This window comes from Carlito syrichta, unplaced genomic scaffold (assembly GCF_000164805.1).
Source record: "Carlito syrichta isolate Samal-C Ts95f unplaced genomic scaffold, Tarsius_syrichta-2.0.1 Scaffold308847, whole genome shotgun sequence".
Lineage (NCBI taxonomy): Eukaryota > Metazoa > Chordata > Mammalia > Primates > Tarsiidae > Carlito > Carlito syrichta.
This window is the reverse complement of record NW_007252943.1, coordinates 1,677,967-1,704,906: the sequence shown is the minus strand read 5'-3', so window position 1 is coordinate 1,704,906 and position 26,940 is coordinate 1,677,967. Positions and strand designations below refer to the sequence as shown.

Genomic DNA, 26,940 nt, shown 5'->3' with positions numbered 1-26,940 from the left:
TTAGGAGAAATACCAGAAATTTGGAGTGAAAAGCAAACCAAGAATTGCCTGTACAGTTGTCACAGCAACATAGATGGGATGATGACTATACTAGATTCTAAAAATTCCATGTGGAATTTGCTACATGAAAATCTATTGAAACACTCAACAGAAGAAAGAGACTTTAGACATTTCTAGGCTGAGTTCAGCCTTAGTTTAAATTGTATCTTTATTTCTTACCTTGGTGCCATCATTCTTTACACCTAATAAGAACAGTTTTAGTTTTCTGTTTCTGGGATTGGTAACCTTTGTCCATAAAGGAATAGGTAGTAGATATTTTAGGTTTTTCACACCACACCATCTCTGCTGCAACTACTCAACTCTGCTGAGGGAGCACAGCTGTGTTCTAATAACACTTCATTTACAAAAGCAGGCATCCATAGGCCATAGATAACCAAAGCTTAATCTGCTCAGCTCCCTTTCTTCACTAACATCTGTGGCCCATGTAGGTAAACGTGAAGAGTTAAGGAAGTTCATTTACCTTTCATGTTTTCAAAAAATGTGAATAATGGTACTTATAAACCTGTTATTAAAAGATATGAATATTGAAAATTAGCATTTAGTTTGAGAACAAGATGTATACTATGACCTCTAGATTTTTCCTACTTTGGTGGCAGAAAGCCTTGGGAGCTGCTGCAAGCAGGGATCAATGGCAAGTTCTGGCAGATGAGCTTCAGTTCCCAGCTATCACCTCAGAAGAGTATTTCTTCTTTTATCTGTTTTTGATATTAAGGTTTTTCCAAGATGTTGTTTGTAAAACAGGGTCTGCTGCCAAATAATATTTTTTAAAATATGGGTTTATATATTGTTTGCAATTAGTATAATGCCTTTTTATAATGGATACTTATATAATGGATAGGGAGAAAGTTAAAAGGGGTCTGGCAGATAGGGTTATGGGGCATAGAGGAGATAAATGTTAGTTCTTCTTGATGAGGAAGAGTAAGCCAGTTGAACAAAAGAGAGTTTAATTTGCAGATTGCAGTATTCTACTGAAGCCTCATACTGTGCTTGAGTCAATGTTGCAAGGTCTAGCTGCAGCAGGGCTGTTAGATAGTTAGGAGCGGTTTATTCATCTTTGCCTCCTTCTCTCAGAGTTCCTTCTTTCAGCCACCCAGTGTCCATCACCAGAAAGCCTAGTTTCTGTAGAGGTGTTTACCCTGTGATAGCTTGCCTGGAATACATTTTGAAGGATTAGTGTATATGGCACGGAAACTGGCCTCTGTGCCCAGTACACTCTGGTGAATATTCATGTTGGCACCTGGGAGAGTTATTTCTAGAAAGGCAGCTCTTGCAGAATACATTCAGAAGAGGGAGTGCTTTTCTCTTGTCTGACGATCTTTCAACCAAACAAATGTGGGAGGAAAGGGGAAGCTACTGAATACTCTGGCACGTGCTCATGAGACTGTACTCTGTACATCTGTAGCAGTGGGGAGAGCTGTGGCCCCTCCCCATGCATAACCTCTGTCTGGGCCTCCTGCTCTGGGGAGACTAGTACAGGCGATTTGGGAAAAAATGGCAACTGCCCATTTAGCCTTTGGTCCTGTAACCTACACCAGTTTGGTTTAATTACAGCTGTTTAGCAGTTAGGAAAGTTAGAGTTATTAATGTTCAACTGAAAACATTTGAATTAAAACTTGTGATCACAGCTTTGAAGACCTGGATCAAGAAAACTGTACAGAGTGGCCAGTGATCAAAAGAATTCCATTGAAAAACTTAATTAGCCGTTTTTTTCCTCTAGCTGTTACAAAAAATTACATAAAATATTGCTTTTTTTTAACCTCTCACCATTCTTCAAAAGATTTATCACACAGTTACATATTCAATTGATTAATTATCTTTTGTTTATAAGAACTTAATAGCTATTAGTTAGGATTTTCACCTTTATATACTAGCGGAGAAGATGCTACTATTATTAAACTCATTAATGGTGTCTTTATTTTAATGGTAAGTCATGTACCACTTGGAAGATAATGATTTATCAGACACCTCAACCTTCAAACAGAATAATCTACTTACTGTAAGTGTTTAAGTTTTATAGTACTTACAACTTATTATAGTTTTGTTTTTGTGTTTTGGAGGGTGGTGGTTTTCATGTGAAAGCCTTCTCCAAAGATTTCATAAAGGAGGTTCATTAGACAAGGATGCCTACTCTCACCGCTCCTTTTCAACATAGTTTTGGAAGTCCTAGCTAGAGCAATCAGACAAGAGAAGGAGATTAGGGGTATCCAAATAGGAAAAGACGTAGTCAAGTTATCCCTCTTTGCAGACGACATGATTCTATACCTCAAAAATCCAAGAGAATGTCAAAAACCTCCTTGTACTGATAAAGGACTTTGGCAGAGTCTCAGGGTATAAAATCAATGTGCAAAACCCAGTCGCATTTCTTTTTTTCTTTTTTTTGAGTTGGATTATCACTCCTTCTCCCAGGTTGGAGTGCAGTGGCACGCATATTCACGGCCTCTCCAGTGTCGACCTTCTGGGCTCCAGCGATCCTTCCGCCTCAGCCTTCCGAGTAACTGGAAATACAGATGCGCGCTACCATGCCTCACTATTTTTATTTTATCTTAGAAACGAGGTCTTGCCACATTGCCCAGACTGGTCTCAAACCAGCAAACTCAGGCACTCCACTCGCCTCGGCCTCCCAAAGTGCTGGGATTACAGGCTGAGCCACTGAACCCAACCGACAGTTGCATTTCTGTACACCAACAATAAACAAACAAAAACCCAAATAAAAAGCACAATCCCATTCACAATAGCCAGAAAAAAAATCAAATACCTTGGCATCATCCTAGCCAGAGACTTGAAAGACCTTTACAACGAAAACTATAAAACACTGCTCAAAGAAATAAAAAATGATACAAACAAATGGAAAAATGTTCCATGTTTCATGGATTGGAAGAATCAACATTAAGATGTCCATCCTACCCAAGGGAATCTACAGATTTAATGCAATACCCATTAAATTACCTGCAGCATTCTTCTCAGAACTGGAAACAATGATACAGGAATTCATATGGAAACATAACCGACCACAAATCGCCAAAACAATCCTCAATTAAAAAAAAAAAAAAAAAAAAAGCAGGAGGTATCATACTCCCACAGTTTAAACTCAATAAAGCGACAATAATCAAGATAGCCTGCTATTGGTACAAGAACAGGCAAATAGACCAATGGAACAGGATAGAGATTCCAGAAACAAAATCTCAATTTCTCAACCAACTCATTTTCGATAAAGCCTCCACCACCGATGAATGGGGAGAGGAGAACCTATTCAGTAAATGGTGCTGGGAAAACTGACTGACCACATGCAGAAGATTAAAACAAGATCCCTACCTATCACCATACACAAAAATCAACTCTAAATGGATCAAAGACCTAAATGTAAAACCTGAAACTACAAGAACCTTAGAAAATGCAGGAGGCACCCTTATGGAAATTGAAACTGACAACCAATTCCTGATCAAAACCTCAAGTGCCCATGCCATAAGAAATAAGATAGACAAGTAGGACCTCATCAAACTGACAAGCTTCTGCAAAGCCAAAAAAACCATCAAGAGAGCAGGGAGATAGCCCACAGACTGAGAAAAACTGTATGTCTGACAAAGGATCTACAAGGAACTCAGACGTGCCGAAAGATAAAAACATACAGCCCCATTACAAAAGCGGGCAAAAGAAATGAATAGACAGTTCTCAAAAGAAAACATATGAGCAGCCAACAGATACATGAAAAAATGCTCAGTCTCAGTAGTCATCAAAGAAATGCAAATTAAAACCACACTGAGATACCTCTTAACTTTACTCAGGATGGCTAGCATCAATAACTCAAAAAACAACAGATGCTGGAGAGGATGTGGCGAAAAGGGAACACTTCTACACTGTTGGTGGGAGTGTAAACTAGTATAGCCTCTGTAGAAAACAGTGTGGCAATTCCTAAAAGTTCTAAAAATTGGCCTTCCATACCACCCTGCAATCCCCCTACTGGGAATATACCCGGAAAAACTCAAATCACTCTATAAAAAAGACACCTGCACATGTATGTGTATCACAGCATTGTTCACAGTAGCAAGAACATTGAACCAACCATGCTGCCCATCAAAAAAGGACTGAATAAAAAAATGTGGTACATATCTATGATGGAATGTTATACAGCCATAAAGAAGGACAAAATCATGAACTTTCACAGCAACCTGGATGGACTTAGAGTCTATAATACTGAGTGATCTTTCACAGAAACAAAGAACTGAGTGTCACATGTTCTCACTCATAAGCGGACCTTGAACAATTATCATTATCCTACAAAAAAAGGATGGTCAGTAGCGGGAAGCTGCCAGGAGGGGGCGGGAAGTAGGATTGGCAGTAGCAGGAGTCTGCCTGGGGAAGGGGGGCACACCCCATCAACAAGGGTACCTACATATTGAACATTTGTATACCTAACCCTAATTTGTACCTCACATCTTTAAAATAAACAAAATTAAAAGTTAAAAAAAAGGTTCATTAGAGAAGAGACAATGAAGACATTTGAGACCAAGTAGATACAAGAGAGAGACAGGCAGGCAAACTGAATTTCAATGTACCAGGCCTACTAGAATAAATACCAGATTTGGGAATGCAGTGGAAAGAAGGCAGCAGTCACTTAGCGGAGAGAGGACCTGAAGGGGGAATGAACAACAGCTAGCACTGATGGTAACGCTGAAGGAGGAGGATGGACAAGTGTTTTAAAATCGTTTTCAGCAAGAGCTTGGGACTTTGTAGATTGTGCCCTGTAGGGAAAAGAAGATGATTTAAAGCTGGAGCAAAGGTTGAAAGCCAGATCTGATTTGGGCGAAAAGGTCAAGCTGATAAGAAAGAGAAAGAGGTGTGGGGAAACAGTACTGGCTGTGTTAAGAGAGACCAGAGAAGAGATCTGGTAAGAACAAGAATAGAGATTACATGATTGAATAGGAAGAGTTTTGCCTTGCAGTTCATCCCTGCTGGAATGTTCTCTTGACTGTAATATTCAGAGTCAGCCTTCCCCATCTGTTTTGCCCTTCCATTCTCTCCCTTTATCACCAGGTTGGGAGAATACAAAGATCTGCCAGTAGCTAAATTGTGAGTTCTCCCACAGACACAGATTCCTGTGAAAACTTGACCCAAGGGAGTAGAAAGGAACAGTGGAGCTTATTAAATTTCTCTTTGGCTCTGCTCCTTGGTGCTTTGTAGGCTGTGTGCATGTGGCACATATTAGCATGTGGTCAGAGGAGGGGCAGGATAATAAGCTGAAGAGATGAAACAGCAGTCAGAATTGATACTCTTCATAAATTATCTCTTTTTTTTTTTTTTTGAGTTGAAGTCTCACTCTGTTGCCCAAACTGGAGTGCAGTGGCCGCTCCCGGCCACTGCAGCCTCGACCTGCTAGGCTCCAGCGATCCTTCCGTCTCAGCCTTCTGAGTAGCTGGAATTACAGGCATGCGCTACCATGCCCAGCTGATTTTTTGATTTATTGTAGGGATGAGGTCTCGCTGCCCAGGCGGGTCTCGAACCCACGGGCTCAGGCACATAAATTATCTCTTATGTGAGATTCTGCAAAATGGTGTAGAGGCTCAGGGTGGAGTACTGACTAGGGGAGGTTGTTTTCAGATTGAAATGTAATTCAGTCTATGGAGCACTGAAGATGCTGCACTGGAATGAGTGACTGGTGTTTCGTGAGAAGGATGATTTATCTGTTGTGGCCTTTCCTCTTGCCATAATCTTCTTCTCTCCTGCATCCCATGTCTCTTTCAGTTTAAGTCAGTAGAGCGCAAGATCAGCATGGCATTGTGCTGAGGACCATGGGGAGTACCAAGACCATGAGCCATTCATGATCTCTGCACTCTAGAAGCATGGTCAGGTGGTTCCTCCTAAATGGACTTGGTCCTAAAAGCTGAGAGGAGGAGCCATTGGATGGTGTCATGCAGGGAACTTGGAGCCAGGTGACTCTACTCTCTTACTTGATGGATGAAGGCCCACACTGGGGCCATTTTGTCCCACAGGAGTCATAAATGTTAAGCAAAAATCCAAGTAAAATTCTTAACACTCGACTTATAGATTAGTGAATTTTGAGCTCTTTAGCATGTCTGTCTCTTCTTCTCACTCTCCTAATAGTTTCATAGACAGGGAACAGAAAAGCTCACATAAATGTATATTGCCTTCAGCTATTAACAGAAGAAATGGATTCTTGCCTTTTAAAATCACAACAGCCCCTAATAGCCTACCTAGCAAATGAAGCTAAAAGTGAGCCGGACTTCATACCCAGGGAGCTAAGCCCTGTGGTCTGGGCAGGGCCTTGGCATTTTTGCCTCTTGCACATCCTTTTCTGACCCTGCTGGTGAGCCAAGTCAGGCTGCGCTCACTGATCGTACACACTAATCCTAATGAGGAAGCTGCTGGGATCAAGGCAGTTGGCCTTGCTGCAGGGAGGGGAATTGGTGATGCCAAATTTAAACACAGGGGAAGATCTGTAAAAGCTACATACCTGCTTAGTGTGTCACTGCCTAAAAGCTCTGTAACATAATGAGATTTCACCTTTTAAAATATCATAAGACCATTTGAATGGTTACCAATATTTTTGATGCCAACATCTTGCTTAAGAAAGGGCTTTTGGTGCCAACATCTTGCTTAAGAAAGGGACTATATCAGATAGAGTCACCTTCAAAAGTGTAATAAAACTGCTTTTCTTCTCAAGGGCTGTTTGACCTGGAAAATTCTTCTTGTGTATCCACATTGAAAGCATAGCATGAAATAATTTTCATCAAATTGGACTGTGTGGTATGGAGTCTAGATCATAAAAGCCTGGACCAAAACTTACCTGTTAGAAAAAGGGGTTGCCAAGAGATTGAATAATATGTAAAAGATGGCCTGGGCAAGCCGGGCGCAGTAGCTCATGTATGTAATCTCAGCACTTTGGGAGGTGGAAGTGAGAGGATTGCCTGAGCCCAGGGGTTTGAGACCAGCCTGGGCAACTTGACAAGACCTGATCTCTACAACAAACCAATAAAATTAGCCAGGTATGGTAGTTTGTGCCTGTAGTTCCAGCTACTTGGAAGGCTGAAGTGGAAGGATGACCTTAGCCCAGCAGTGGGGAGGTTGCAGTAGTGAGCGTGTCACTGCACTCCATCCTAGGTGACAGAGTGAGACTGAATAAAAAAAAAAAAATGATTGCTTGGGCAGTGTTTAGCCTATGTAAGAAAATTAACCAAGGAACTTAGAAAAAAAGATTTGCATTGAAAGCAGGAAATGTGCTGATTATAAATTGTTTTTTCTCCCAAATATGATAATGTATGCAAAAACATTTTGAAGCCAATGAGGTCTGTGTGAATGTGAGGTGGGATTATGATTAGTTGTTCACCATTCATTCTACACTCAGTACCTACTGAATGTTGCAGCTGCAACCATGCTATTTGGTAGGGTAGTGTTAGCTTTTTTGTTATCACCTAAAACTTGAAATTAAAGACTTAATCTCTTTAAGGAGTGAAAAAATGATCTCAATTAGCTGTTTAAAGTTGGTACTTAGTCTCAAAGTTTTGGACAGTTTTGCCCCATCTAGCTATTCACTGTAATATCCTGCAGGAATATTCTCTATTGATGTTTTTTCACTTTCAGATAACTTACCTGGATTATACTGTATTGAATGTAAGATTTGATGGGAGAGAAAACTCTTCTTAGTATTCCCCTTTCTCAGTCAGCCAGCTTCCACAGTGGAGCCAAAGTGTGTGCTTTGCCACCTCCTCACAGGGGCTTCAGTGATTCAACAGAGAAATTACACATGCCAGACAACCAAGAGCTTGCACTTGCCTTTTCCATGGCAAACTGCAAAGGAATGTTAACCAGTACCATCGTTTCTTCCTGTAAGAACTCACCCTCCGCGTCCCAGATATGAAAGATTAAACACTACCAGACAGAACAGAGACTCTCTGATGTCCTCTAACGTGTTTTCCAAGAACCCATGGTGTCCCCTTTGCCCTGAAAGGCTGTGGCCTACTTGGAGGCAAGGCCTGGTGGTGGCAGCTCCCTGGGAGTTCTCATGTCTGGAATCTGCAGGGCAGCCGCCTGGTCTACTTCACACACTTGAGCTAAAACATTGTTACTTGGGTTCTGGCCTCCTGCTGAGAATCTCATTTTGACTTGCCTCCTTCAGCAGCGCTTCTCAGCTGGACCCTGCTCCCCACCTGAGGATGAAGCCACATCAGTGAACCCTGTGACAGCTGACAATAAGGAGGCCTCTCATCTTTGGGAAAGTCCCTGTTTCTCTCCAGTAAAGTTGTTTCTCTGAAGCTGTATTAATTCTTTCGGCAGCTGTTACAGGCTCCCTCCTGTCTCTCAATAGCAGATTAGAATAAAACCCTTAACATGTTTGTCTTTCTGCTTCTCACTCAGAGGAGTGAGAACTGGTATCTTCTGAAGGAGATAGAAGTGCTGAAGTCTCCCTTTGTGGCCCAGCTCCTTATCTTTCTGTCTTACCTTCACATGTGTCACTCCTGTTCTTCTGTATCTTGGCCTCCAGCCCACCTCTCTTGTGAAAGTCATTCTGCCCTCTCTGACCCCACTTGTCTCCTCAACAGCCTACAGGTGGTCAATACTTTTCCTGGTCTTTTATTCCTTGACCTGTCACTGTATTTTCCTTGTCACTGTCAACCAGCTCCCTGAGGCTAAACTATGCTGATCGTTCCATCTTTGCAAGGCCGGTCCCTGCAGCTCCACTGACTCCATTGAGCCTATTCCAAAGCCTGTTCCACCTTGCCACTCAACAGTACAGTCCTGCCGCTCTCATCCTCTTTCATACTTGAACGAACACTGCCATCCAAAGGAAGCTTTCTTACTGTCCCTGTACTTTTTCTCATTGTTCCTCTACCCTGGAATTATCACAGTGTCACTGCCATCTTCATTGCCATAACATCTACTCTTTGTTGAGTACTTTTTCTGTCCGGTGTACTCTGCTAGAAGCTTATTATCTTAGGTCCATTTAGTTCCAAGTGACAGAAACCAAGTAAATATGTATTAAGCCATAAATGGTGACTTTCTTTAAGTGACTAGGAGATTTCTCAAGGAATACTAGGGTAGACACTCAGAAATCCCTTGTAGGAACTGAAACCAGACACTGGAATCTGTCAAGAACCCAGGCAACCCTGCCTGGGCAGCACTGTCTGTGTCTCTGCTTCTCACTGCAGATGACTCTTTTTGCTTCTTTATGCCTATGATGAAAGAGGGTCACTCCAGAATGCCTGCCTTTGTATCATGTCATTTTAAGAGAGCAGAGCCATTTAAGCTTAAACTTCACATAATTCTAAATTTTTGAGAGAGGAAATCTGATTAGCCCGACGTAGGTCAGGTGACTTCCTAGATACAGTCACGTCTACAGGATAAACTGTGCTCAGGAGCTTCCTCACACGTCCACCTTGAGGCTGAACTGGAAACAGTTCTCAAAGAGAGGAGTTCCTATGTAATATACAGACATACTGGAAAAAAAAAAAAAAAAACTCCACTGTATATGCTACAGCTGAGAATTATAAAATGTTAGAACTGGAAGAGCCCTGAGAAATCATCAAATCTAGACATTTGATTTCACAAGCGATGAAACTAAAGTACAGTATAAATGAGTTAAGTGACTTACCTCATCTTACTTAGAACTCAGTAAATATTTTTTGAATTGTTACATGTAAGATAATTATTTCTGAAGAACTTAAAGGCTCTTTAACAAAGAATAGTCTGTATAAATTTTTGAGGTCAGGAGTTTTTGACTTTAACTGAAAGATGAGGAATAGATTTAGTGATAAATTATTACAATATTACTAATATGCTGGCAGTTGATCTTTCTTTAGTTGTTTGTTTTCACCCAAATTAGAAAACTCTTAGGAATGGCAGCAGTGTGGCCCCAGGCCTTCCAGTAGAGCCTCCTACACAAATGATGGACAGTTAAAAACAGGCAAAACAGGCACATGCTCCTGGTCTAAAAGGCAACAATTCAGTGGAGAAGCTGTTGATCTCAACTGTTACACTTCAGCCATTGTTCACAATCTGGCACAGAATTAATCCCTTAAGAAAAGGATGAAAAAAATGCCATTCAGCACAACATAGTTTGTCATCGCATGCATAATGCAGACTTTCCAATTAGAATGCTACAATTTGGAAACTTTCTTCACAGACTGATGAGAGAGCAATTATTTTAAAGAAGGGAAAACTCAGTCCACTGGGTTTGCCTCAAGTCACTTCTGACTCAAGCCACAAAGACCAGAGTTTTGAAAACATATTCACTATTGAATTTTGTATCAAAACACCAGCAAGGAGAGCAATTAGTTGCTGTAAACTGAACCCCTGGTAATCAATGGTATGCAGCCAGCCAGAGCATTTATGGAAGATGTAAGCAAAATCACATCTGCTAATCAATTTTAAAAAACCCAGCACTTCACTGCTTTTAGGAAAATTTCACAATGAGGATAAGGGATGATGGAGGAGACAACATATAATATCACCAGGCATTTCATGCAGTGCTCATTAGTTAGAGAGGTTTGTGGTAACAGCTAAACGCAGACCCGATCTGCATCAATAGATCTTGGGCAGCAACTTCCTTTATTCAGCCCCTTTTGAAAATGGTTTCTGATGTATGAGTGGAGATGTGTGGATGGATGTGTTAGGGGTATGTTTAAATCAGTTAAGGTCAGAGGGAGTGTCCTTAACTGGCGAGCTCACTGTACAAACATTTTTAGCCAGATTTCAAGTCAGACATACCTCTGTCTTGTTGCAGGTGCAAAGACATAAGAACACACTTCACAGCCAGGGAAAGAAGTAAAGGGAGTTGGTGGATTTTTTGGTTATGCCCTACAGAACAAAATTCCTGTTGATGGAAAAGAAGAGATTGAGCCAATTTTTCAGAACACTTCCTTTTTTTAAGTTGAATCAGCAAAGGGATTTCATTCCCAAGTAAACCTAAATTCTAAGCAAATATGCATTCTAGCACCTGAACTACAGCAAGGCCTCTTAAAAACTCCACAGTGTAGGTGAGTCTGAGCCCTAGGCTTGATGACCTGAGATTCATCAGTGTCCCTTTTCCTCTCAGAAGTCACCATGACTCCACATTTCTAGCCCCCAGGGACTCTTAATAGAGGAATAGAGAAGCGATGTCTCAACCAGTATGTGCACTTGGCTGCTGTTCAGAAGAAAAGAATTTAGGCCAACAGAAATTATTGAGGTAAAGATCGATAGACTAGGCTAATAAAAATTAATATCTTCAGCATACAAACTATGATAGGCAGTGGATTAATATCCTTTAACTATAGAGGACATTTTGTAAGTCTTTAGTGAAAGGATAAATATAGGTCAAATATGGGTAAAATGTTCAAGTTCAGTGATAAGTTAAGAACTGCAGATTAATGAGGTATATTTCATCTGTCAATTGGTAGTATTTTTAAACATCTTACACAATATTGGTGATGATACACAAAAACAGGCACTGTTATACACTGCTGATAGTATTAGTATAAATTGATGTAATTTTTTGTTTGGGGCTGAAGGGAAGAGGAGTATATAGCTATTTTGTGATACACAGCAAGGCCTCAAAATGTTTATATGCCCTGCTGCAGAAGTTCATTTACAGAAAACTTTAAAGACAGTAATCATAGATTTAGCTTAAGAATGTTCATCACAGAATTTTCTTTTTTTTTTTTTTTGACTTGGAGTCTCACTCTGTCACCCAGACTGGAGTGCAGTGGCCGCTCCCTGCCACCGCAGCCTTGATCTGCTGGGCTCCAGCGATCCTTCCACCTCAGCCTTCCAAGTAGCCGGAATTACAGGCGTGCGCTACCACACCTGGCTGATTTTTTTGATTTATTGTAGAGATGAGGTCTCGCTGCCCAGGCGGGTCGCGAACCCGTGAGCTCAGGCAATCCACTCACCTCAGCCTCCCAAAGGCGCAGGATTACAGGCTGAGCCACCGAGCCTGGCTACAGAATTTTCATAACAGTGAAATATTATCTATTGCTTGTGTTCATTAATAAGAGACTGACAAAATAAATTATGGGACTTCATATAGTGAAATACTATGAAGTCAGTACACATGATGTAGAAGAATATTTGATATACAAAAATCATATCCATAATAGCTCACTAAGCAAAAGAAGCAGGTTACAAACAATGCACTCTATGTACATGTGTTTTTAAAATTACTGGAATTGCAGATTATCTTCATTTTAAAATAATAATTTGCCTTGAAACAAATTGGAAGACTTTATAGTGTAAGCTACTTACAGGGCTTACTCTATAAGTATAAAGTTGGTATATACAACTTTAAAAATTCTTCTAATTTGTTATCATTTTAAGAATGCCTACTAGAACATTTATGATACTCATAATTGGTCTTTCTTTTTTCTCTTCTCCATATTCCATATCCTCAAGGCAGTCTTTTTTTATGAAATATTTTGAGATCTGGTTAGGTTCTATCCCAAAAGGGACTAATTGTTTTTATTTGGATACTGTGTAGAAACACCAACTCATGATTATCTGGAAGGACAGGAGTTGTGATAAATCTGGTTCTCCCTAAATAACTCAAAGTTCCTAACGCAAAGTTCCATTGGGGGAAATATCTTCAAAATTATCTCCCAACAAAACTGTTACTAAAGCTGTTAAATTAAGAGAATGAGTAATTAATTTGAAGTTTTCTTTAGTTTTAATGTACACTGGCAGAGTTATGAAGGATTTTGTCCCAGAGCATGTATGGAACATACACTAAAAACTGAGCCCACATATTTGAAGTAGAGTTTGTTTTTTTTTTTTCAAAGAAAGATCAAAATTCTTTCTAAAAGACTTAAACCAAAATGACAACCAGGCAAACATGGAAGAACTACACTTTTAAAAGTTACTCAAAATAAATATAAATTAGCATAGACTAATGGCATAAAAGCACTGAGAGATTAGAATACTATTCAAGAAAAACTGTTAAGGGAAATGATTCACTTCTTGTCAGGCAAGTTGGTATAATCTAAGAGTAGAATTTTTGGACACTTAAGAGCAATTGAGTAGAATCCTTTCTGATACATTCAGAATACGTTGAGAGATTAAATACCCTGATGAATTAAAGGGAATCAGTAGATGTCATCTGTTTATGCTTTCCAAAACCCTTTAACAGTTTTCTCTACTTCAAAGATGAGTTCCAGAATATTAGGTAGTGTAGCTTTAGTCATTGATAGCAAATACAATCATAATTGAAAATAAGGAACAGAGGGTATAAGGGAAATGGGGAACATAGGGACAGTTCTAATCCTCAATGATAGCTTTATATGTGATACTAAACTTGTGTGAAAGATTTTCATTGATAATAACTGTAAGATTAAGGCAAAAAATTACAAACTACTTTATGGAATGATAGATTATAGGTTGCAGATTATGATACATAACTACACCTCAGAATGTTTATACGCCCTGCTGCCAAAGTTCACTTATAGAAACCTTTAAAGGCAATAATCACAGAAAATGCTCATCACAGAATTTTCATAACAGTGAAATATTTTCAATTTCTTGTGGCCAACATTACAACTGGGTGTAATAGAATCATTTGGCTATGGGATTACAGAATTGGGCATTGAGTCAGGACACCAGGTTGCAAGCCTATATCCACCACTCACTCACTGTATAAGTTTAGACAAGTTACTTAACAGCTTTAAGCCTCACTGTCGCCATCTGTAAGTGCTTGCTAAGAAGTTATTTGGAAGGATTAAATAAGATAAATTGTATAGGGCACTTAACATAAGGCCTGATACACAGTAAGCGTTAAATAAATGTTGGCTTGCATGATCATTATTATTGCTGTGGTTACAAGTAATGTATTTGCTCAGCAAACACTGACTGACTGTAAGCTCTGTATGAGACATTATGTCAAGTACAGGGTATAGAAAAATCAGTAAGATATAGGCATTGCCTTCAAGGAGCTAACTTTCTGTTCTAGCTGGTGGAGGAAGCAAAGACTCATGACCAGTTATAAAGCAACAAGATACATATTTTGTATGGGAAGGACTTTAAAGGCTGAAATTATAGAAAACAATAATTTGTCTTCCCTGTGGCATTGTCAGAAGCAAAATGCTGATCCTGTATTGTAATGCTCAGATTCTTCTTTTAATTCTTACTTTTTAAGTTGAGGAATAACATACACAGTATAAACAAATCTTTTGTATATAGGTCAGTGAATATTTACAATGTATATATCCATGTAACTACAACTCAGATCAAAAGTAGCACATTTTTGGCATTCTAGAAGGTTCATGCCCTTTGCCCATTGATACCTCCCCCAGAGGTAACTACTATTCTGATTCCTGTCACAATTAAACTTTGTCTGCTTTGAACTTCATGTAAATGTATTAATACAGTTAATGCTTAGGTTCTTATCTAGGCAGAAAAGGGGGATAAGAGGGACAGGACCAAGACATTTGATTTCTAAATAATGAGTAGGAAAGTTTTACTAATGAATTTATGTTTGGCTCCATCTCCAAATCAGATAATCTTATCAAAACTATGTAAAAATTCTGGTGAAAATGAGAAAGAACCTAAAAATAATAATAAAGGTCATAGGGTTATCACCAAATAGAAAATACAATTAGCAAAGTCTATTAGAAAGTACAGATTCCTCCATGAGCAGTGGTCAACCAAGCCAGCTGGAGTGGAGAGCTGGAAGATGCAAGAAGCATGATTTGGGGACATCCACTCCCTCCTAAGCCAATCCGAAGAACTTTACCATGAGGGGGACAAAGTTTGCCTGGGATTGGGGGACTTTTAAAATAATTTCCTAAAGAGACAAGTCTCTCACTGCAGACTGACTGCACCTGTTCTATTCATACTTGTGTTGAGATTCACTTTCTCTCTCCAGTCCTGGAAGGGTTGTGAGACAAAGGAGGCAGGCGGGAGAGACAGAGTAGACATAGATTCCCCCATGCCTGCTGCTAAGGATTCAGTCAGAACATTAACAGCAATCTTATGTTTTTCCCTTTTTTCAGGTTACTGCTTTGGGACTGTGATGATCGAAGCTATAGCTACTATGTTGAGGTTTCTACCAACCAGCAACAGTGGACCATGGTTGCAGACAAAACTAAAGTCACCTGCAAGTAAGTTGTGTCCTTTCAGAAATTTATTCCAATTGAAAAAACAGTCTTCTCTATGGATTCAGAAGTTCCAAAGAACATCTCACACTACCCCTTTAGAAATTTTTTTTTCTTCCTTAGAGAATTTCGCTGAAGCAATATACATTTTAATAGTTATTCTAGGGGCCTTTATTTCTTCCCCACCCTCATATCATTCTCAGGAATAGCTTTAAATATTTATCTCATCTCAGTGTTAGCTACACTGTTATCCAGACTAAGGAAAGCCCAGTAGGCTAGGTTCGCCACAGGCCAGCAGAAAGAATGCATATGGTACCGGAGCTCTGTTTGAGTTTGCTTGGTTGCAGGACAAGCTAGGAGAAAGGATTCTGTGGGTTCGGACTGGCTAGAATTAAGGTATGAAAAGAACTCAGTGCCTTTTGTGTAGAGCCAGAGTTTGTGGGAGGAGAGGTAGAGCAAATTCTTTTTAAAATTGAGATATAGGCCAGGTGCAATGGCTCCCAACTATAATTCCAGCACTTTGGGAGCCTGAGGTGGGAGGATTGCTTAAGCCCAGGAATATGAGACCAACCTGAGCAACATAATGATACCTTATCTCTACAAAACTTTAAAAATGAGCCAGACGTGGTGGCATTCACCTGTAGTCCCAGCTACTTGGGAGATTGAGTCAAAAGGATTGCCTGTGGCCAGAAGGTCAAGGCTGCATTGAACCATGATCGTGTCACTGCACTCCAGTCTGGGTAACAGAGTGAGTCCCTGACTCAAAAAATAAAATAATAAAATGAAATTCACATACTATAAAATTCACCCTTTTAAAGTATACAATTCAGTAGTTTTTAGTATATTCACAGTGTTGTGCACCCACCACTATTATCTAATACTCCAGAACACCCCAAAAAGACACTTCCTTTTTTTCCCCAACTCCCCAGCATCCAATAATTCACCTTTTGTCTTTGTGAATTTGCATATTTTGAACATTTTATATAAATGGAAATATATGTTATGTGACCTTTTGTTCCTGGCCTCTTTCACTTAGCATGTTTTCAAGGTTCATCCATGTTATAGCAAATTTCATAAAAATTTTATTTATTTTTATGGCTGGATAATATTCCATTTTATGCATATTTTGTTTATCTATTTATCAGTTGGTAAACATCTGAATTGTTTCCACTTCTTGGCTATCCTGAATAATGCTGTTGTGAATATTCCTGTACATGTTTGTACGAACATGTGGTTTTAATTCCTTTGGGTATATACCTAAAGTAGAATTACTGGGTCATCTGCTACCTCTGTATTTCGCTCTTTAAGGAACTTCCAAACTTTTCCAGAGCAGGTGCATCATTTTATTTTCCCACTAGCAATGTTTGAGGGTTCTAATGTCTCCCCATTCTCACCAACACTTGTTATTGTCCATCTTTTTGACCATAGCCATCCTAGAGGGTGTGAAGTGGCATATCATTTTGGTTTTGATTTGTATTTTCCTGATGACTAGTGATGTTGAGCATCTTTTTATGTGCTTCTTTGGTCAAGATTTTTTTGTGTGTGTTGGCGTCTCACTCTGTCACCCAGACTGGAGTGCAGTAGCTGTTCCCGGCCACTGTAGCCTCGACCTGCTGGACTCCAGCGATCCTTCCACCTCAGCCTTCCAAGTAGCTGGAACTACAGGCACGTGCTACCACACCCGGCTAATTTTTTGATTGTAGAGATGAGGTCTCGCCAAGTTGCCTAGGCGGGTCTCAAACCCGCGGGCTCAGGCAATCCACTCACTTCAGCCTCCCAAAGTGCGGGATTACAGGCTGAGCCACCAAGCCGGGCTTTGGTCAAGATTTCTTAATAGCATTAGTGATGTCCTGTTTGATGCAGTGTCTAACACATCACCACTGTTATAGTAATTATCAGATAGCATGTTTATTTTAGGTAGGTTAACACTTGCTACTATGGAAAATAAACTTCAGTATTTCAGTGACAATAATTTACAATAATTTACCTCTCAATTATTTAACAGCAAGTGTGGGTGGTCCTGGTTGTTCAATAGCTTTTCCCCCACAGTTGACTGCGAAACTCCAGCAACTTCCTTCATGTGCTTCTGCCATCGTTCTAGGCCCTCATCAGCATCATCTGTATCTAGCTGCCAGACGGGGAAAGAAACGAGAGAAAGTATACCTAGTTACAAAAAGTCGTGGCCTAGGTTTAGTGTATATCCCTTCTACTCACGTGCCACTAGGGAGAACTAGTCACATTGCCACATGAGATGCTTGTGTGACTGGGAAATGTAGTCACTTCCTGGCTAGGCAGCCACTTCCCAATGGAGCACAAATCTTGTATCCAATCTCAGCCTCTTTTTCAAAGAGCACAGTTAAGATGTTAAACCCGGCCAGGTGTGGTGGCTCAAGCCTGTAATCCCAGCACTTTGGGAGGCCAAGGCAAGAGAATTGCCTGAGCCCACGGGGTCAAGATTAGTCTGGACAACATGGTGAGACCATGTCTCTACAATAAATCAAAAAATTAGCTGGGCGTGTTAGCATGTACCTGTAGTTCTGGCTACTTGGAATGCTAAGGCTGAAGGATCGCTGGAGCCCAGCAGGTCAACACTGGGGTGGCCATGAGCATGCCACTGCACTCCAGCCTAGATGACGGAGTGAGACTCCAACTAAAAAAAAAAAGTTAAACCCAGGGCTCTTGGCTCTGTAGCACATTGCCTCCTAGGATCAAAGCATTACTAACGAGGGCTGAATCAAACTAAGTGATGAAAAAGGGGAAACAAAGTGGTTAACTTATCCCCAAGCTCCTAGAACCCCTTTTATATAATAGGGAGGCCTCCAAGGTCAATGAGCAACCATCCAGTTGTCTTTCCAAGGTCTTTGCTTATTGGATGTACCACTCCAAAAGCAGACCTTCTGCTTCCTCAAAGCTTGTCAACTTTTACATGTCTTACTAGTTATTACCACCTGTCTCTTTTCATATTATAAACTGGATTCCTCATCTCTTTTATGCCCCTATGTTGATGGTGCTATCCAATGTGGGTTTTTTACAAGAGCTAGTTGATAATTCCAGGTACATGTCATGAAAATTTTGTATTTAGTTAAATGGATTTTTCTTGTTTCAACAACTCATTCTCTCTTTAGATCTTCTCCCAGTAGCTTTTTATTAAGTCATCAACATCTTTTTTCCCTTTTTTATTTTTTGTTTCCATTAGTTAGTGGATCTAAATAATTTATATGTTTTTAACTTTGTATTTTAGCACTTAGATGCTAGAGCAGTCTTTTACAAATTAGTAAATAAACAATTAGAATAGCAAAAGTAGTAACAAGAAGGCAAGTACCTGTTAACCCTCTAAGGATCAGTGGACTCAAGGGTTAATATTTTGTGTTTGTAGGCCTAATCTGAATCTGCTGTACCTCCCATTTTCAAGTTACTCCTTAAGAAATATTCCTTAAGAAGATAAGCAAATGATAAGTCATAAAAGATTTTCCTTTTGAACTCATATACTCCAGAGCAGACTTCAAGAGGGGATTCTATTAGTTTTAACAATTGTAGCCCAGTCTTTATTGAAATAAAGTATGTGAGTCATGTTGTAAATGAAATTATATGCGATCTTTAAAGACTGTAGTTCTGCCTCTTGATAGCATCTACCTAGTCAATAAGTCAGAGCACAGATTTTTACTGCCCTGTGAAAAATCCTTAGGGAATGAGATTCTCCAGTGTCTCTTCCCGTCTGCTCTGGGGTGGATATTTTCCATTATAGCCCCTAAGTGCTTTCTGCTATAGTTGGGGCTTCTCTTGGTTGGCTTTCAGGGTAAAGAGTCATTTTCTATTGTAGGTAGCCCTGTTTCTATAGTAACTTTTTAAAAATGGCTTTTACTCATCTTTCTTCATATAATCAAATCCTTTTCCCTTTAGCCCATTTCAAAAGACCTTACTTTCCAATCATTGATTCCTTTTCTCTGCTGTCCTCTAAATTGTTGTACCCTAAAACTTTTTATTTTAGCTCAGGATCTCACTCTGTCAGGCTGAGTGTAGTGGCACACAGTCAAAGACCACTGTAGCCTTAAACTCCTAGGCTCAAAGGATCCTCCCACCTCAGCCTCCCAAGTAGCTGGGACAACAAGCATGCGCCACCATGCCAGGCAAATTTTTTTATGTTTTTGTAGAGACGAAGTCTTGTTATATTATCTAGACTGGTCTCGAACTCCTGGTCTCAAGCAATCCTCACACCTCAGCCTCCCAAAATGCTGGGATTATAGCCTTGAGCTACCACTCTCAGCCTCTAAAACTGTTTTTTAATTGTAAATGTAAAACGTGCACATGGAGAATTAATTTAAACAATACCGAAAGTTTTAAGTGAAGGTACAATTTTGCCGTTTCATCTTCTGTCTTACTCTTCAGAGGTAACTACTTTTGACTTTTTTAATAGTTTTTATAAATTCTCAACAATAAATAATATCTTACACCTTTGTTTATTAATTTATCAGTTTTACTCACTCCTTGCTACAAGCAGATGAGAAATTTTGCATACTTTACTCCCTCTCTGTTAAGTTTTTCTTTTTAGTTCTGCTATTATTTCTTTTAAAATTAAATACTATACTTAAAACTCTATTTTTTGATCCATCAGTAATAGACAGTATTTATTGACCTCTTACTATGTTGATGAAGAAATTACCACCCCTACATTTCCCTCTGTTTTCCCCTTTCTACTTCTCATCTTCTGTTAACTGTTTCACCATATGGACATTGTAAAGGTTTAGAATACTCATTTTCAGTTCTATAACTTATAGTTAAATTTCCCATATGTTAGCTATACATTGATCCAGAAATGGAAAATCACTAAGAACTCATTATAATGATTATACAAACATTATTCACAACATATCTAATAACTGGTTGGACCTAAAATGAGAGAAGTATTATTCTATTTCACTAAACTTGTACCCTTTTAGAGCTGTATTATGTTTAGACCAAATAGATAAGACTTTCTTACACATGTTCAGAATTATTCCATGTGTTAAGTAGCTTTATATTAGACAGATTTTTGTTTTTTTGAAGTTCCCAACTGGCTCTTTTTTCCTGTTGCAGAAACCCCTGAAGCATACTGTTTGTCCACTGGTAATTTTGAACAGCTTGCTTCTTATACCTCTCTATAGCTGTGATCCTAAAATTTATTTTTCTTTCCTATCTAGATTGATAACACTGTTTCTTCTATTTATTTTTGTGAAATGTGGGTAAAGGGTTAACAAACCCATTTTTTCCTGTGCATGAGCTATTGACCTTAGGCCCTAGTTACTTTTCTAAATCTGTTCCCCTGAAAACCTTATTGAAGTAGAATGTCTGCTGTGTTATTAAACAACATTGCTAATGATTTTTAAAAAATTACACTAACTGGTAAATTACATCTGGCCTGGGAGGACTGTAAATATCTGATCAGAAGCCATTGCTTTGGGCCTTGCTAAGTGTGATGACTTTTGTAGCTTGGGCCTGTTCTTTGATTCTGGGATCTATGCTTATGGAGATATTTGTAATTTGAGGCTTTTAGTCCAGAGTGCCCCCACATCTACCCATTGTTGGCCCTTAAACTCTTATTTGAGCTGTGACCTGCAGGCCAAACAGAATAGCTCCTAGACAGTTACGTAGACTACTACAAAGACTCCCATTGGGAAAAAATGCCTGATGATGTTCTGGTGGCTTGCTATGTTCCCCATTCTTTCTCCTAGTGAATCTGAAGCCAAGTATGGTTTGTGTGAGTCTTTTGAGCCTGAACATTGTTAACAAGATTGCTCATGGCTGATATACACAGTAAACTTATAGATAATTTTTTTCAGAAAAAGTTTGTGGAAAGCAAATTTTCAGAATCACTGCATGTCTGGATCACAGTTTGACTGGGTATGGAATTCAGTGTTTTCGGAAGTTTGAAAGCTTGGATCTATTGTCATCTAGCATCTAATGTTACTGATGAGCACTCTGATGTCAATCTGATTCTTGTTCTTTGTAGAAATTTCTTTTTCTCTATGGAAGCCTTTGGAATCTTCTCTTCATCCTTGGTGGTCTTAAATTCTACAATTACCTGACTGGGTGTGGGTCATTTGTTACTCTTCCTGCTCAGTTTGCTTCAATATAGAATCTGCCCAGTTCTCAATTTATAATTGAGTATAATTTTATATGCCTGCCATTTTTCTAGAAATTCACTAAAAATTTGCTAATGTACTCTCTAGTTTGCAACGCCTTTTTGAGTGTATTCCCTTTGCATTTCTCTGATGGTATGTCAGTGGTTTCCAGGAAAAGAGAGAGGAAAATGTACCTACAATGTCAGCCATCTTGAACTTGAATTCCCAAAAGCATGGCTGCATAGGCTGACTTGTAGTCAGCTGTTCATAATCCAGGTCACCCCACATCGTTTTTGTTTCAATCCTTGTTCCTGGCTATGCCTCTGTCATGTTATGTAGCTGTCTTGTTTCCTGCCAGAGTATGCCTCCTAACATATTGACCTCATTTGTGTTCACCATTTCTTTGTTTTGTCTCGGTCCCATTGAACAATAATTCTGTCTGCCAAAGTATTAGTGACCTCAACCATCATCTGTCTAAGACTGTACCCTTGGCAAACGTTTTGGCAAATATAAATGATTAGATATAAAGAACTGGGTAATAGCTGGGCTCGGTGGCTCAGCCTGTAATCCCACGCCTTTGGGAGGCTGAGGTGAGTGGATTGCCTGAGCCCGCGGGTTCGAGACCCGCCTGGGCAGCGAGACCTCATCTCTACAATAAATCAAAAAATCAGCCGGGCATGGTAGCGCATGCCTGTAATTCCGGCTACTTGGAAGGCTGAGGTGGAAGGATCGCCAGAGCCCAGCAGGTCGAGGCTGCAGTGGCTGGGAGCGGCCACTGCACTCCAGTCTGGGCGACAGAGTGAGACTCCAACTCAAAAAAAACAAAAAACAAAGAACTGGGTAATAATGAAAATTTCATTTTCTTCTTGAGAATTCTGTAGTCCTAATCTAGAACTACCTAATCTTTCTAGCTTTTAGCTTCTAATTTTATCGTCAACTTTCTATCTGCCTGCCAGATTTACCATCCAGATTCCTTTCTAATAAGTTTTGTTCTCCAACCTAGATATTCATTAAAAATGACATTGCAAAGAGTTTTTAATAACTTAAGAAAATACTTGTATAATAAGATTTTTAAAAAGCAGTGTACAAAATTATCAAAGAATTATTACAAGTAGGAAAAATTATGGAAAAAGGAAGCCAAAAGGAAATATGCTAAAATATTAATAACGGTTGCCTTTGTGTAATGGGATTATGAAAATTGTTTCTAATTTTGAACATTTTTGACCAATTTACATGTATTTCTTTTAAAGCCTAAAAGAAAACTTTATTTGAATGGTTTGTTTTTGTTTTTGTTTTGCTGCATCCATAAATGTTTCGTAGATGCTTGTCTTTGCCATTATTGAGTAGCATATCCTGGCAAAATGGCGTGGTTTATTCACTGCCAGAGGGCAATCAAAGAAATTAAATAAGTGCTGTATATAGCACATCAGCTCTTCAGAGCCTTATGCCACTTACCCCAAGCACGACTTGTGCTTCCTGAAAAGGACACTTGTACTTCATTCTCCTTACGCTTTTCTCCATCGGACCCTTAAAGCCCAGTTCCCCTAGAGTACTTCTTCCTTTTGCCTTTCCCCAGGACTCCAAAAGTCCTTCGTGGAAGGTTGGAGCACCCTGTTGGAGCAGGCATCCTAATATTGGAAATTTCTCACCCCCACTCCCCACACCCCCTCCCATGTCTTTCCCGGGTATCTTGACAGCCTCTGTCTCACCTGAAAAGACCTGGGTAGGGTCTGCTCATCTGTTGCGTGATCTTCACATGATTATATTCATATATGAGAAGCATTGTGTGTCCCCCCTTGCTGGATGCACTGTCACTTAGTCCTGGGGTCTGTTTCTGTATCTGGTGCTATTTATTCACTAGAAATCTTAGAAAGTGGAATCATGTTTCTTCTCCTAAGTGCTGCAGTGGCTGAAGACAACAGGATAAATTAAAAGTGGAGAATTACAGCCTCCATAAACTCTTCCAAAGTGTAGCAAGATTGAAAAATGGTGCATTTAAATCGAGACAATTTACTTTGCCTATGATTTTTTGCATCTTCTTTGCCATTATTAGTGGCAAAGTTGAGACAACATTCTTTTTTGTCCACTTTATTTCTTAATCTGACACTTAACCAAACAAAAACCTTGGGTTGATTCCAGGGGGTCACTGCTAACCATGTGATTCGGAGGTTTGTGTAAAGGACATGGTGTCACCGATATGATGCAACAGAAAGAACAGCTTATAAAGAAAGAAATGTCTTCCCCATTGCTTCTACTGACAAGAAGTAGTTCATAGTTAATGTCAAGTTTTGGTTTCCAGGAAGATTGAAGCTCTTGGCTGTCACATAGATCCCATATTGAAATATTAGTATTTCTTTTGAGTGTCTTCTGTGGTAACAGATGTGGCTGTTCTCCTCAGATTTTTCTTTCCTGTGTGGCTGGAGGAGTGTTCTTGCCTGTTCCTTCTAGAATTGTGAGCTAATTAATGAACTCAGTTGTGTAATTGTCACTTTAAAAATACTCAATGAAGATTTTAGTTTTCTCTTTTCATATTTAACTCCATTTTTCTACACAGCATTTGACAGTAATGAAAAAAGTCAGTCATGTTATCTCCTGTTTTGTATTTTTTTTGTAAAGGGCAAACATTAATGTTAATTTTTTCAAGAGTTTTAGAATTTTAACAATAAAGAAACATGTACTTGTAAGAGGAATGACAAAAGAAAAGAAAAAAGCAATTCAGATAACATCACATGTATGGAGGTCAAGTCTGATAGTAGGCAGATCCTTGTGTTAATAGAGACACCTGCTAATCAAACTGTTGTTTATGGAGTTATGAAGTACCACAGTAGATGAGTATTTTAGAGTAAAAGCATTAATAGTGAGTTAGGCTGTTGTACCTGCAAACTTAGAGGGGATTTATCTTTTGTATTGCAGAAAGTTTTTACACAAAAATTTACTTAAACATTGGAAGGCATGTGGAAAGTGGATTTTGATAAAAAGTATAAATTTAGAGATATCAGCAGGTCCTGTGGACCCTGGTGAGAGGTTCCTCCCCACCCAGAACACTTGACAGTTGAAGAAGCTAAAAGGAAATTAAGTTCTCTTGGGTAGCAAATAATCAGGAAGAAGAATCTGAAAGCTCCCATTTCCCTCTTCCTTGCTTAACCCAGGAGGCACGTTATTCTGTGAGGGTAACAATTTTTTCCATGCCTGTTAAAAAAATGAAGCATACCTCAATAAAATTTTCTCAGTGAGCTGCGTGCACACACTTAAAATGTACATGGTCAGAAAAATTTTTCTTTTATTGTGGAAATAATGTTCATATTAATATTATATTCCAAATGACACATATAAATCAAGATCACTCTAGTCCAGCTACCAGCATCTCTCTTCCGCTCTGCTCCACTCTGCTGACTGGCCTCCCCGCATTCTCTCTGCACCCTCCTGCAGTTTACTATAAAGTACATGCCATAGGCAGAGCAGTTCTATTCAAGCATGACTCTGGTGTCATCCCTGCTTGGTACCCTGCACTGCTTCCTATTACCCTGTGGATCTAGACCAGAATTATTCACGTGGCCTGGAGAGCCCTGTACAATCTGGCCCCTCCTGCCTTCCTGAACAACTCCAGGTCATTCTCACTAGGCTTCCATCTCCCTGGCATCCTCTCTTCCTGACATGCGTCACGCTCTGTCTTCCCAGAGCCCTTTGCACATGCTGCAGTGGCCTCTGTTTGGAGCCTACTCTCTGCCCTTTGTCTGGTTAACTCCCCTTATCCTTTTGTTGTGAGCTCATGGACCACTTTCTCAGGAAAATGCCCTGACCACTCACCTCCATCAGACCACTTTGTAATCTCTTCTCTTAGAACCAAGCCACTTTCACAGTCCATGTTGTAGTTTGCAGTGACCCATTCCTTAGCATGGCTATTCAGTTACCATAATCACTTTTCCCAGCAAGAAGGTAAGCTCTGTGAGAGTAGGGATTCAGCATTTTACTCACTCTTCTATCCATAGTACACTAGCGAGGACCAAGTGCTTGTAAGAAGTCAGTGTGTACTTGTCTGGATGAATGGACACATGCATGCCATTGCTGTGTCTCCAGTCATGCATGCATGTTGGTTTCACTTGTCCTTTTACTCTCTGGGGCTGTCATTGTCACAGAGTGCAGTCAGGAAGTTTGTTCATCGCTGCTCAGATGCCATCACATGCAGCATCTTTGTGGGAGAGAATAAGATTTGTCCCTAATGATGCAGTTCTTGTAGACTATAAATGTGTCTTCCCACCTTCTCTTTAGTAATCCATTATTGGTCCTTTATCCTTGATTCATTTACAGCCTTATTCCACAGATTTTTAATTCAGTATTGCCAGAGGTTCAATTTTCTCTAGTCTCTACATCTATTCTCACCCCTCAAGTTAATGGCTTGGGTCTCTAGTAACAGTTTAATGGGTTGGTTACTGGTTGGAAGTCCATTACCTGTATTTTTAACCATCCAGCGAGAGTAAAGTTTTTCTTTATGGAGGAGTCAAGCGCTTTTAAAACTGTTTGCCAGCTGTGCCCCTTTCACTTCAGAAATTGATTTGATTTAAAATCCCAAGTTTGTCTAGTTAATATGTTTCAATTTCTTCACTAGATTTTCAGAGTAAAAGGTTAAAAAAAATTGACCCTGGAGAGGGACTCTAAACTGCTTTTCATGTGCCTCTCCCAGCAGGGTAGAGACTGTTCAGCAGAACAGACCTGGAGTCCTCGAGCTCAGTGCTCCTTCTGTGGTCTCAGGATGGCTGCCCAGGGTCCAGCCTGCACCTTCCAGAGAGGTGCTCAGTAGTCACCCCTTACCATGTCCATACTTTGATTAACCACTTCTCTGGGATAGGCATTGCCAATAAAGCAATGCAGACATGGGACCTGCGCCTCAGTGGGCCTCTGCTCAGTCATATAACACTGACATAGGTAAGCAAAATGAGCAACAGATACCCTAGTAACAATCAGCATGGGCATCTGCAAAAAAGGAAAGTCAAGCCTATTGTTGGCCAGTGATGAAAGGTAGCAGGAAGGAAGGCATGGTAGTTTTGCTCTTTACCCTCTTAAAGTGACCTGCCTTTTTTTACCAAGTTATAGTCAGATGTCAACAACCAGTCTCTAGGTTCTAACAGGAAGGCTCTATCTTGGTAATCATACCATGATTAATGCTGGCTCAGCTCTACCCCACAGTGCTAAGAGGCTCATGTTTTCTTCCTGTGTTGGAAAAAATATGTTTCTATGAATTCATGAATCCACCATGCACATAGAATCCATTTTTAGAACTGAAAGGGCTCTCTTCTTTAACTGTCTAGCTTATTCTTTTGGTTTCAGCTGTCTCTTGCATTCATATTTTCCATTGGCCCATTCTAGAATGGCTTTTTTTTTATTTTTAATTTTAAAGATGTGGGGTACAATTCAGGGTTCGGTATACAAATGTTCATTTTGCAGTTACCCTTGTTGATGAGGTGTGCCCCTCCCTCCCCAACAGTTTCCCTCAACTGCCAATCCAACCCTCCCCTGACAGTTTCCCACTGCTGTCAATCCCTTTCTTACAATATTATGATAATTGTTCAAGGTTCACTTATGAGTGAGAACATATGGTACTCTGTTCTTTATTTCTGTGAAAGATCACTGAATATGGTAGACTCTAAATCCATATGAGTTGCTGCGAAGTCCATATGTTTGTCCTTCTTCATGACTGCATAATAGAATGACTT

General features: G+C 39.7%; 1 protein-coding gene across 1 annotated transcript in view; it reads left to right on the top strand.

Moving 5' to 3' along the window:
• BTBD9 (BTB domain containing 9) overlaps positions 1-26,940 on the top strand; it is a 183,250-nt gene that overhangs the window by 85,001 nt on the left and 71,309 nt on the right. Inside the window, exon 4 of the mRNA XM_021716591.1 lies at positions 15,030-15,137. Coding sequence (XP_021572266.1) covers positions 15,030-15,137 — 108 coding nt within the window. The remainder of the gene's footprint in view (positions 1-15,029; positions 15,138-26,940) is intronic.